Source organism: Ostrinia furnacalis, unplaced genomic scaffold (genome assembly GCF_004193835.3).
Source record: "Ostrinia furnacalis isolate ACB-3 unplaced genomic scaffold, ASM419383v2 OfSCF0629, whole genome shotgun sequence".
Lineage (NCBI taxonomy): Eukaryota > Metazoa > Arthropoda > Insecta > Lepidoptera > Crambidae > Ostrinia > Ostrinia furnacalis.
Genome location: NW_021130868.1, coordinates 45,732 through 59,202, shown reverse-complemented (window position 1 = coordinate 59,202; position 13,471 = coordinate 45,732). Strand labels below are relative to the sequence as shown.

Here is a 13,471-nt window from a genome sequence, read left to right as displayed (position 1 = left end):
GGTGAATAGATGCGACTCTTTTTGCATAATCTAATGGACTTTTAACAAGACTTACAACATTGAGTGCTAACCAAACTGTATGGTATTTTTGGGTAGCTCTAACAAATCTAATACAAATACAAAAGCACCAAAATTTGAGCTTCCCTTCGTGCTTTGCCTTACCCATTTCTAAATCGCATGCGGACAATTATTGTTCACTTACCACACTAATTCAACGCTCCGGGCGGATTTACATACACCTTGCTTGCGGTAACCCTGTATAAAGGCGAAATTCATTTACATCGGGAACCCTTTCAAGTATATTAGAACAGTTACGTCAAAGGCCCGAAATGGTCTGCATTTGCATCTGGAATCCAATGGAGCGGTCCATTTTAAAGGATCACTAGCTAACAAGTAATTAGGTATTAACTGCACATGCTACATGTTAACTTGAAAGCTAAAATAGTATGTAGGTTGGTGAGTAGGTAGGTATTTAAGTTAAGTAAAATGTATGTAAGAACAGCCAAGAGTACCTAGCCAAGTCACCCCCAATCAATCTTGCTACATAAATACATAGTGATCTGTGCGATCAATGAGGGCTATCGTTTTTTTACCTAACAGTTGGCACCCCTGGCGATTGACAGGACCTTACTCTACAGTGGCGCCATCTTGATGAGTGCAAATGCGATTAGTCCTCCTACCACTTTCGCGCTCACCAGCTGGCGCCACTGTCTTCGCTACTAGCAAGTGACAGGACCTTACTCTACACTTACAGTGGCGCCAACTGGTGAGCGCTAAAACGATAGCCCTCCATACTTTTAAAAACTGTCAAAACAGTGTGCCTACCATGAGTTTACGTTAGGTGAGCTCGCTAGCGAATACGTCAAAAAATTCTATGAAGATTTTATTTCTTGAAAGTAGCCACTAGGGGCGCTGCACAATATGTCATACATTTAAATGTCATTTTTTTACGCAGTCGCTAGCGAGCATACCTAACGTAAACTCATGGTAGGCACACTGGACTCTCCCATAGATTTTGTATGGCAATACCAGCCAGTGACATGACTACTATTTTGTCAACTACTTTTTTCAATTACAATCGAACCAAAAATGTTAATTGACAGGTAATTTAAAATTAATTTAGGTTTTAAGACCAGAATGAGGTGCTTGCATGCCTTTTTAAAAAAGTTATGCTTTAAAATGTATTATTAGGAAGTGGTGGCAAATACCCAATTTAGAAAAGTAACACACATTACACAAGACTATTTAATTTGCACTGCACGTCACTTCACTTTACCTTTTTTTTTATCTTTATCATTTTTTGTCAACAAAAACCGGCGAGGATCTCAAGTTAACGAGTATTATAGTATTTTATATGCAAAACGAGAATAGTTAAAAGTTTTGGATTACAAGAAAATATTCTTAAAAAGAGACATCTATTGGCAGAATTTTTAACTAACACAAATTTTGACATGATGTTGCTTTCTTGCAGTGTTACAACGCCATCTAGCGTCTTAAGCTTCAACTAATGTCTTAAAACTTAGTAAAGTAACCAAAAGCATGACGATGATAAAAAAAAGCAAAGAGCGGCTAACCTACCTTCTGGCTTCTGGCACAGTCAGGTAGGATCACAGATATGGATTAGAGGGTAGGATAAAGAGTGTTAAGGAGTGCCAATAGGATTTTGACGTTGACAACTTTTGCAATTGTTAGGTTTTCCATAACTGTGGGTTTTACAATAAAGGTTTATCTATATATATGTTACGGCTAAAGATAGTTGTGAACATAAACTTAAGATTAGCCGGCTAAACTTAAGTTTATCTTCGAGAAGCAGCTAAAGTTCGATAACATGTTAGTTTGCGTCGTGATATTCCATCTTTAGCCGGCTAATGTGCACATTAGCCAAAACGAAACGGCTAAAAATGTGTTCGATGGGCGCGCCAGGCCGGCGGAGGGCTTGAGGGGGCGGTGGGGAGACAACGCGCGTGCACTTTTATTTTGTAATTTTAAATACCTACAGAAGATTCTGTAATGACCAAATGGTTCCTTATTATTTTATTTTAATGATTAGGTAGATATTGTTTTAAGTAATTAATAATTTGTTATTGTAATAATTGTAATTTTGAATACCTACATAGGTAGGTACATAAAAGTACATGTGTAATCAAAGTGATTATTTTTATTAAAGTTTTCGTGTCAAAATAGTAAACATTATTACATTGTTTCCTTTTTAATTTCCTTCTACATTTTTAGCCAAGGGCCTGCGGTTACACTTAAGTTTAGCCGGCTAAAGATAGAAGAAACTAACATTAACACCTCATCAAAGATAAACTTAAGTTTAGCCGGCTAATCTTAAGTTTATGTTCACACCTATCTTTAGCCGTAACATATATAGTTATTAAAAGTTTTTTTCTAAAACTAATGGTTTAGCTGGAAAAAATATTTTCCATCCCAATAGTACGCCGGCGCGCTCGATTCGGATATAGTGACGTCACGCGACACTGCGTACGTTGACTTTTAGCGGCAAAAACGGCCTATGTTTATTACTTAATATCTTCGTAAGTAATGGTCCGATTTGGATAATTCAAAAAGATATATCTTTCTTATGTCTTAAAGATTAACGTAGATACTAGTTTTATTGAATTTTCTACAACAGTACTGATCCTCATTATACATTTTGGATGTCATGATGTCTGGATGTTTGACTCTTTCACGCAAAAACTGCTGAACGGATTTTGATGAAACTTTACAGTATTATTGTTGTTTATAACCCAGAATAACATAGCATAAGCAGTTTATGACGATCTGTGACAAACTAAATTTCACGCGGGTGAAGCCGCGGGCAAAAGCTAGTTAAGATATAAATTATCGGCTCCTAACTTGGTGGCTCTGCCCTAGTAGAGCATAAGACCAATCATGATGGTAAATCGGACTAGCTAAAGTTTTTTAACCCTTCATTTGGCAAGACACAAATTGTTTGATTTTTTCAATAAAATCTATTTAGACCTAATTGTTACTATCAAATTAAGTTAAGAAAAATAGTAAAAAAAATATTTGGTTGGTATTTTCGCGAAAAACGATTGTTGCTTATTTACCACATTGCCAAATAGGGGTACTTAAATAAAACATTGAGATATATTATAGAATTAATTTTTCATATGAAAATCTTAAAAAAATCAATCGTATTTCACATTTTATGCATTAAACTTTTATTTGGCCATTTTCGCAAAGTCGATTAATGACCTTTTTCTCCAACATTTGATAGATGACGTATGTCATCATACTTCACGATCAATATGCCGAGCCAAGGTTGGCTTTTTATTTTCTCTTTAGCTTCTGAAACTGGTATGTTACCGTTATCTGCTATAGTTGTTGACTTCAACGCAAGAAAAATGTGTTTATCATTTAAATCAGTTCAGCACAAGTGATCTGAGTTTTCTCAATGTGCAAATGCTTTTTTAGTGTTGTTGAAAACTTTGCGAAAAGACGCTTTTGGTGTATAATATTATGTGTGTTCATAAATAAAGTAAAATTATTAAATTCAAAAGTTTTTGTTTACTTATTTGCATTTCCATGTGCAATGTAGAATTTTTCCAAATCCATTGTTTTGAAAATAATACAATACGTACACCATAAAGATAAATATTTTCAAAATAATGGATTTGAAAAAATTCTACATTGTACATCATAAAAACAATAATTCTTTGAGGGTTATGAGGGCCTATGTGTGCGTGAACTGTGTGTATGTGTGCGTGGACTTTATGTATGTATGTGTGCGTGTACTATGTATGTATGTGAGCGTTACGTACGTAGGTTAAGTACAGGGAATTTAACACCAGGCTGTCAATTAGTAGGTTCAAAAATTTGACAGAGAGGGCTCTCTATTTCCTATGTATTACTTTTCTCTATGGAGTGACGTCTTGAAATTCGGCAAGTCTTCCTCCTCCTTCTTCACTAATATTTTTTACAGATTTTGCTTAATAAAGTCATTTAGAATAATTTAAAACACAGTATTGTCCTATCCAGACAATCAAATTAACATTGTGACGATGTCTCACCAAACAGGGATTCAAGGTAATAATATTTTGATTACAAATCATTTACAGTTATAAAACAACACCCACACCCTTTGCTTTCGTACTATTTTTATCAGTCCTATTTTAAATGTACAAACAAATTCAGCCCTAAATATAAAGGCGATCAAAACGTAATCTAGATTATTATAGTTCAATTACGCCTTATAACCAAATTGTTGATTGTTGAAGCCCATGCATTTGTTTGCCATTTGTGTACGTTGCTATCTCGTATGGGCAATTATTGTAATAATTGCTTCGCCTAAAAATCATGACAACGCTATTATGTTGAAAAATATTGTCTTAAACTTTGTTTTATATAAAGTTGAGCTGATCATTCTTTATAAAACTACTATAGTTTTATCCAGAATGTAATGTTACAAAAAAAATAGGTATTTTAACACACAATAAAATATCAATCTTTGTTGTCAACAGCAAATGCTGAACTCAAAAAGTTCTTTGGGAAATGCAGAGATGGGAAACTTCGGTTTATGAAAATTAGCATTGAAAATGGTAAGTATTGTTTTTCAATAAAACATTAACCTGATGAAAAATATGAAAATATGTAGTAACTTTAATACGGTATTTTCTATTTCCAGAACAGCTAACATTGGCAAAACAACACTCAGCCAAAGGATCTTGGGAGCAGGATTTTGACAAATATGTGCCAGCATTGATCGTTGAAGATCAGCCATGCTATATTTTGTACAGGTAAATATTATTATGATGTTTAAGTTAAATAGACTTCTTTAACAGTATTTCTTGAAATTGCTGAATTATTCAATAAACTGGACAAATGACAGATTTGCAATATTATTATGATGCCTATTAAAATTTTTTGTTCCTCAATGAAGAAAATTTTTGAAATTCTCATTTATTGATTGTTTATCTTGGCTGAGTTTATGTCTAGTTTGGTATCAGTGTTGTAATCATTACATCAAATTAATTCAGATTAGGTCTTGTCATTTCTGCTAAGAAGTAAAATTAAGGCATATCAATCACTAGCTGCTATCATGAAGTTTCCAAATAAGGTTCCTTTGAAGATAATTTACTTTAATTGATTTGTTTTGCGATTGATTTCCAGGCTAGACACAACAAACTCCCTGGGACACGAGTGGCTGCTCCTCAGCTGGTCTCCCGACAGTGCTCCGGTCAGACAGAAGATGTTGTACGCTTCGACAAAAGCCACCCTCAAACAGGAGTTTGGCTCTGCTCACATTAAGGATGAAATGCATGCTACGGTGAAGGTAATGTTTCAAACAAAGTTTATTATTGTTTGTGCAGTACACACCAAATTTTTTTCTTCCTTTGTAATAAATACAACACAAAATGGATGTGAAAACCTTTTTTGAGCCTTCCCTCAAAACATAAGTAGGTACTTCTTTTTTATTGTGTCCAGGCCATTTAATACTCTCGCCTCAACTTGGAAAAAAGAATTCATGAGGTATTTCCAAAAAATAAAATATCATGGATATATTTTTCAATTTATTGCAAAGTTGATAGGCTCAGGCCTGAAATATCCATTTCCCTAAAATGTATTTGTCGCATAATGTCTGCTTATTCAAAAAGTGAGCATGTTTTTTGCTTATTGTCAGGTTCTCAAAATGTCAAGTATTTCAAATTTTCTGTCTCCATGAATGTCAGTTTTTGTACAATGTTCATGAAGACATTTCAATAAAGCTGTTAGCTGACAAAATATAAATGCAAACATGATGAGTACATAGACTTTTTGAGAATTATACATTTTAGGAAAACAGATATTACAGTCCTGAGCCAGTTGATAATGTTCTTTTTATTTAAACTAGCTCTTCACTGGTTGAATGCTTTTGCCAACCAAATTATCTGTTATCACAGATTGATATTGTGCTGTGTACTATCCTTAAATAAATAAATAAATAACTGAGATGGAGTTGAAAGTCCTGATAATGTTCTTTTGCCATATTTGTAAATTCACTCTTTGTGTAGGAGGAGGTATCCTTACAAGGCTACCGCGCCCACGAGCGAGGGGCCAAGGCACCGGCACCGCTGACGTCACGCGAGGAAGCGCTCCAGGAGTTGCAGCTAAATGACCACAACACTGGCTTTGGCACAGACTCCAGGTGAGTGAATATTTCAACTTTGTGAATAGATAAGATCCACAGAAAAAAAATTAGTTACAAATATGACTATGGCAAACTATATTGAAAATATTATTTATTTATTAATAATGATAAAAATTGTGTATTTGCGTAAAATAAGACACATTAATTGCGTTTAATCGCGGTTGGGGGATGGGATGCGCATTCCACGGACCGGCAAACTTAGAGCGAACGGGTAGTAGGTGCAGTTTGTGTATTAATTATTTAATTATCTATTGATAAAAAGATCTGAAGTACCTACTCAAATACACTTCGAAATCAATACCTCGTTTGTGTCAGTAGACACAGTAAATTACTGATTTAGATAAGGGTCATCTCTTTAACCTATAAACTGGAAACGTCACAGAAATCATCTTAGCTGAAAAAGACTATGGTATCATAATTAAGTTTGCATATAACAAGTGTCATTTTTTATAGTTACTTTTGTGAAGCCTCAATGTAACCTTGTTGGTGATCAAATAAATAAATAATAAGTTGTTGTTTGTTTGAAAGCATGTAATAATTAGCTTTTATTTCTTATTGCAGGCAGTCAACCATAGGAGGGGTGTCGTTTCCTATAACGGAAGCGGCGGAACAGGGTATCTTTGATCTCACGAAAGGTTCCTACAATTATTTACAGTTTAAAATAGGTAAGTTTTCTGTAATTTACTCAAAAACATAAAAAAAAAACAATTATGCCCGTTTTCACCATCAATCCCTAATTTTTGAGTGACTCCTATGTGTATGTAACATGTAACAGGAATTTTGTTTTCATAGGAGTCACTTAAATATTAGGGATTAATGGTGAAAACGGGCATTTAATGTCTTCGGGCAAAAAAAAAATCGCCGAAAGAATGAAGTAGTCCCATCTATCCCCTTATTTCAATGAAATACATTTGTAAATTAATTTCAGATTTAGAAGAAGAAAAGATCCACTTATCGAAAGCGGCGAATATAACTCTAGCGGAGTTGCCTCGGCAAGTGCCATCAGACCAGGCGCGGTACCACCTCTACATATTCAAGCACACGCACGAAGGAGACCACATGGCTAGCGTAGGTTAGTGTGCAGCTGGTAATACATACCAGGGATGTTATGGATATAAGTAACCGCAACCGAAACTTTCGGATATCCAAAATAAAAAATATCCGAAACCGTAACCATAACCGATTCAAAAGTTTCGGATGTAGGTACATAGTTTAAATTGTTTTTTGTATAGTATTATATGTAAAGGCATAACAGCCTGATTTACCTTTATAATGCCATCTAGTATCAATTTTGATTTTTTATTACTTTTTATTCGATGTAAAGTGTGCGGCCGTGAATGAACCGTGTTGGACAACTATTGCAAATTGCATTCTATAGCACAGATATCCGTAACCGTAACCGGTATAATATTATTCCTATATCCGTAACCGTATCCATAACCGAAACTACATATCCATAACATCCCTAATACATATGTACTAATATTAATAATGGAACAGTAACTGTATATTTCGGTTACTTTACGCCTAACTAACACCCGTATTCACAAACGATACTTGCTTAAAAGTGAGGCAGCAACGCTATGTAAAGAGCGAAGTCTTGAAGCTCTGATCGGTGTACACTCACTCAAGTATTGTCTATGAATAGGTTTTTGGGGACCCTGTTTAAGCGCACTGTGAGACCTCATCGTAAACCAGTGAACAAAAATTAATGAATTAATCTTAGAGACGGCGACTGAACGCCAGAATTTTTCAAAATTTGCAAACAACACGTGCGCGAAATATTTTTGTCGCGAAAATAACACTTGGTGGGAGTGACGAAATATGTGCTTGTATAAAAATAAATATAAATGTAAACTTATCAAGTCTTGGAATGGGGCCTAAAATTAATTTGATCAAATAATGCCCCATATAATAAATGATATAATGATCTGGGCATTCAGCTATTTATTTTATTCATGTAGGTTGAAGACACAAAAGATTTTTTTATCTTTGAATATTACTTATGTATTGTACTTTTTATTTCAGTGTTCATTTACTCAATGCCGGGCTACAACTGTAGTATAAAGGAGCGGATGTTGTACTCCAGTTGCAAAGGACAATTTTTAGAAATCATAGAAAAAATGGGAATAGAAATTACAAAACGCGTAAGTATAATTGAAACCCTACTATTAAGCACAAAAATAATCTGTGCTGTGGATTGTTATTTCGTCTACATTACTAGATTACCACTACATTACGCACATTATTGAGAATCTAGGGCACATTTTACTTTGATTTCATACCCATCAGTAGAAACAGTGGGTCTAGACAAAGTGCATATTATAATCGCAAAGCAGTCGAAAAGTGCACGAAAGGCCTTTTTTGTATGGAGTTTTGACGGATTCGATTTTCGATTCGATCAAAAAGTGTAACTTGTCTAGGGAGGCAGAACAATTTATTTCGCTACCTTAAGTTAAAAAGTTAAAAAAGTTGGTGTGTCATGCTTACTAATTAAATTTATCTTTCAGCTCGAAATCGACGACGGCAAAGAGTTGACAGAAGAATTTCTATACGACGAGATACACCCCAAGAGGAATCTTCACAGACCAGCTTTCGCCAAGCCCAAAGGGCCGCCCAACCGTGGTGCTAAGCGTATCACGAAACCCTCACAAACTCAGTGAACTAGTCTTATTTTATTGGAAGTGGATCCCTCGTCAACGCATGTTTTTATTTACCATTACATTATAGTATTTTCGACCGAAATACAAGATGGTAAGGTTGATGTTGAAAATCTTTGCCCAAACCATTTGACGTGCGGTTTACATCTAGAAAATGTTTTGGCGATTTACTTTTGCCAACGCATGATAGTATTTTTTGATTTCCCTATAATGTTGACTCGTTCTAAAACGACAGATAATCAAAATTTGTAAAAATTGCTTTAGAAAGTGATGTGACAGGTAATACCATATCAAAGTGACGAGAGATCCAATATTTAAAGCCACCTCAATGTGATTGAAGTTAAAATCTTTAAGTTTTACTCAAAAGATCATATTTATAATGTTCAAATGTGATTTTCAGTACACAATAATATGGCTGGATTTTAGACTTGCTAAATGCATGTAACGAAAGTTGTAAAAATGACTAAATTCTATTATAAGATGCGTCCATGATCGCAAGACTGCTAGTTTTTTTGTGCAATATTGTTTTATTTGCATAAAAAGTAGATGATTTTGAATCAGTCACTTTTTTGAATAACCACTCCTCTGCCAGAAAAGTTTAATTTTTAAAATACAATAAGTATTAGTTCCATTTAGGCTAGGCGCAGACCACCGATTTTTTGTCGGGCGATAGTTTAGTCGGGTAGTTAATCAGTATGGGCATGTATGGAAGTGCGCATATTACACCGATCCGACCGAAATCGGGCCCAACTATCAGCCAACTAAAAGTCGGTGGTCTACGCCTTGGCCTTAGTCAAGTTTTGTAACCTTCATAAGCCATTGCCTTTTTAAGTTGGCAATAAATAGATGTTAAGTTGTTCCTGAATGTAGATTTAGCTCACTCGTTCTGTACTGCATTTTCATCTTATTAGTATTACAATGTTACTATAATAATTATAACGTTTATTAGCTATTTATTAATGTTACCTACATTATATTACAAAAAAATGTAGATACATTCTATCGATGCTCTTCTATTTCAATAATTTTCGTATTATTATTGGTAATTATTGGAAGCTGTGTACTTTTTCTTACGTTTTCGTATCTTATATTAATTGTAAGCGCGTACAATGTATTTGTAAGCTAAAATGTTATAGTTGTGGTTATACTGTATTAATGAAAACTTGGTATTACATGGTGCAATAATGTAATCGTGATTTTAGACTTACGAATAAAAATGTTGAGTTTGCACACATGTCAGAAAGTTTTACTGACATCTTACAAACAATGAATTAATATTTACGAAGTGTATAATTTAAAAGAACATTAGCAATAATTATTATAATCTTGATAGAGTCCAAGTATATTATAAATAAATAAAATATTCTTGCCGTGTATTTTATGAAAATTCATTCAATCTGCTTTTAATGAATTGCAGAATGTATTAATTTTGATATACATCCCATTTAAAATTTTATCTTGCATAATTCGTCAAATTGATGCACAAAAACGTTTAAACATGTAAATATTTCACTTTATTTTTATATGTGAAATGTAAAATTATTATTTTTATCTTATAGAATGCAGAGTTAATAACCAATATCAATACAATGCTTTTGATATAAACATTGAAGTTTTATTTATTTTAGAAATAATATCCAATTTAGCTCAAATAAGATAAAGGAAATCAAGTATGATTTGTAATAAATATTTAATTGCTATACCTATATTACTGTACAAAACAGAATTTCGAGTAAAATAATTATAACTCCCACGACATAAAATAAAAATAGTTATTTACAAAATAAATCAAGGTTTCATTCTACATTTCTTCAACTTTTTTCTCGCCCTTTTCCAAAACTAGCTGATCGTGGTGTCTCGTAAGGTCATCGTTTTTAATTTTTGCTGATTTCTCAATTGCTTGATTTAACTGGTCTTCTCTGTGAACATAGATAAATTGTCAAATATTCACAAAATTCCCACAGAGCACGTAATAATACGCGCGCCTATTATACTTGACGCAATGACTCGTGGCCAGGTGGGGCTGAAAGTATTTTTTGAAACAGAGATGCACACTCGCAATTGTTTTAAAATACGTACCTATTACGTATTATTAACAACTCTATGCCTGCCTCTGTGTGACGTCACCCATATCCAGTGTGAGTGCGAGAGAAAACGTGATATGCACTGTTTTATTATTACACTGCCTGCCACGAGTCTGCGCAGAGTTATTTTTCGATGCAGACACAAATTCGGGCGCCCGCGAATAAATGGGATGGTATTTGTTACATTGTGTATTGATGGTAAAAAAATTAAAATTCATTATCTCGTACCTTACTTCTCTGAGTTTATACAATGCTTGCCTTATATCTTCCATGCTTACACCAGTTATTTTTAAAACTCCTAAAATTGCTAAACCAGCAATTGTACTTAATGCAGCACCTGAAACAAATAAAAATATATTATTTTACAATATAAGGATTTTCTTCATACAAAGAAATACAGGGACTAGGTACATTCTTGACTAATAAAGCAGGGAAGTATTCTACCCCACATAAATGCATCCTAGATCAGAAAAGATAATATGCCTTGTCTTGCATAAAAAAAAGATCTATTTGACCAGTAGGACTAATGCCTGTATTCGCAAACAATGCTTGCTTAGCAGCAAATCAAACACAGCTTTGAATAGAGCTCTGTGATTGGTTCGTGTGTCACCCTGTGCGTCCGCGCGCAGTGTGAAACGTCATAGTAATGTTTTTAATACGTGCGTTTTAAGATGCACTTCACAATTACATTTGACAAATGTAATTGATAATTAAAATAAGATTGTATCCTTGCGCGAATCCTAGCCCTGTTGGCTATGAATAGACCCTTGGAGCCAATATTTTGAGTAAATTCGATTTTAGTTTTTCCATAGTAGACCTTTGAGCCTTGCAAATCGAAGCGCAATAGATAAACAATTTGTTATGTAGTCATAAGCGACCCCTTGGGGTTTGAGTTAAGAGTATTATAACTTCAAGACACCAAGTTTCCAAGATGTATTTGTTGTTCTTACCAAGTCCAGCTCCAACAAAGGTTGCTGCCAAGCCCAAATTAGCTTTGTAAAGTCCACCAGTGATAGCGCCAGCTGTTATGTACTCCACCAAGGATGTGTCGTCTCGGTACACTGATATGGTTGTAGCTATTAAACTGGAAATAGGAAAAAAAGTATTATTCAAGTGAATACTTTTGATATCAGGTTATTTATTCCCTAATGCATGCAGTAATATGACTGCAGTCCAATTTAAGTATACATAAGAGACAAAAGTGACATCTACCAAAATCCATGCAACTAAGATGGAAAGGCAGGGTTGTCATTAATTCTAACCTGAACATTCCAGAAAATATGCCTAATCTCCATCCCCACTGGCAGGCCCCTTTCGCAAACGCAACTGTAACATAGTCCTGTAACTTTTTCTGAAAACCAAAGCATTGTTATTTGACCGAGTGACAATTTTTTTTTCATGAATAAAAGTGTTATTGAGTGTACTAATAGGTACCTTAGCTTGCATAGTAGATGTGAATATTGTTGCTTGATTTGTTTCTATGAAGTAGAGGTATGCATTGCGAGATTTTACAAAGCCTCCCATACAACCTCCGATAAATGTTCCAAACATTGCTGCCTGGGCAACCTGGTTCATTTCTGGAGATACTTCATCATATTCACTGAAAAAGAAAACATAAATTTAGTAAAAAAATATTTTAATATTAGAAACTGCGAGGTTAGAATTTTATTTTGTATAACGAATAAGTTACTTACTTCGTTGTGTACATCATTTTCACCCTTTCGAAGCCTGTACGTGGAGCTTCAGTGTCTTTGTTGAGCATATCGTAATCATTTGCATTTCTGCTCTCAAATATAGGAAATATAAAAGTCGGTGTTAGACGTACCACAGTTCTCAACATTTCTATTCTAATTTTTCATTAATATGATTGTAGATATATTTTAGTAACTATAATAAGGGCAGTGGATTTAAATGGACAGGTAAAATTAAAATTATAATCCGATAACTTTCGGCAATTACGAAATTTGCGAACACCACCTCCAGTTTTTATTTTGAAGTTTTTTGACATTGACAGTGTTGGTTGACATTAATGACACTATATTTTTTTATAGAAAAATAGGGATGTCCAGTTGAATTTGTAGTCACATCGTAATGTTATCGTATCATCGAAATTTTATCAAAATTTTGATTGCAAGACGATAGACATTGTGAGAAAAAACAGTCGGCTTGAAGATAGTGAATATTTGTACCTATACAAGAACCAATTTTAATTATTTTCTATTTATTTTATTATTTTCAAAATACAATAATTCAACAGGTACCATCGGCAACAGTGTTAACTATCCATTGCCTGTCATGTCGTCTCGTTCTATTGCAAAGGATCACCATTTGATGAGAGCGAGAGCAAAAACGGAAATGGATAGTAACAGTGTGGCCGTGTGTATATCCTACTATGCTAAATGCAAAAGTTTGTGTGGATGTATATGTACAAAATAGTTATTTATGTTGGTTAATCTTTACAGTAATTACTCATTATACAGTATTATTGTTTATACAATGAGAATAAATTAACTATAATTTTTCGCAATCTGTACCAAGTTTTTTACGCAGGCGAAGCCAAGGGCAAAAACTAG

At 34.1% G+C, this 13,471-nt stretch overlaps 2 protein-coding genes across 2 annotated transcripts; one reads left to right on the top strand and one right to left on the bottom strand.

The window, feature by feature from the left end:
* The first annotated feature begins 3,895 nt into the window (after nt 1-3,895).
* twf (twinfilin actin binding protein) lies at nt 3,896-10,120 on the top strand. The gene is made up of 9 exons (XM_028323223.1): nt 3,896-4,053; nt 4,488-4,565; nt 4,652-4,763; nt 5,137-5,299; nt 6,018-6,151; nt 6,716-6,819; nt 7,083-7,226; nt 8,183-8,301; nt 8,665-10,120. The coding sequence occupies exons 1-9, from the start codon at nt 4,029-4,031 to the stop codon at nt 8,815-8,817; spliced, it is 1,032 nt and encodes a 343-aa protein (XP_028179024.1). The 5' UTR covers nt 3,896-4,028; the 3' UTR covers nt 8,818-10,120.
* On the bottom strand, nt 9,731-12,895 carry 140up (RPII140-upstream gene protein). Its single transcript, XM_028323225.1, has 6 exons — nt 12,593-12,895; nt 12,333-12,498; nt 12,161-12,249; nt 11,849-11,982; nt 11,127-11,235; nt 9,731-10,733 (listed from the first exon to the last, which is right to left on the bottom strand). Exons 1-6 carry the CDS (start codon nt 12,736-12,738, stop codon nt 10,616-10,618), a joined length of 762 nt encoding a protein of 253 aa, XP_028179026.1. The 5' UTR covers nt 12,739-12,895; the 3' UTR covers nt 9,731-10,615.
* Between the last annotated feature and the right edge of the window lie 576 nt (nt 12,896-13,471).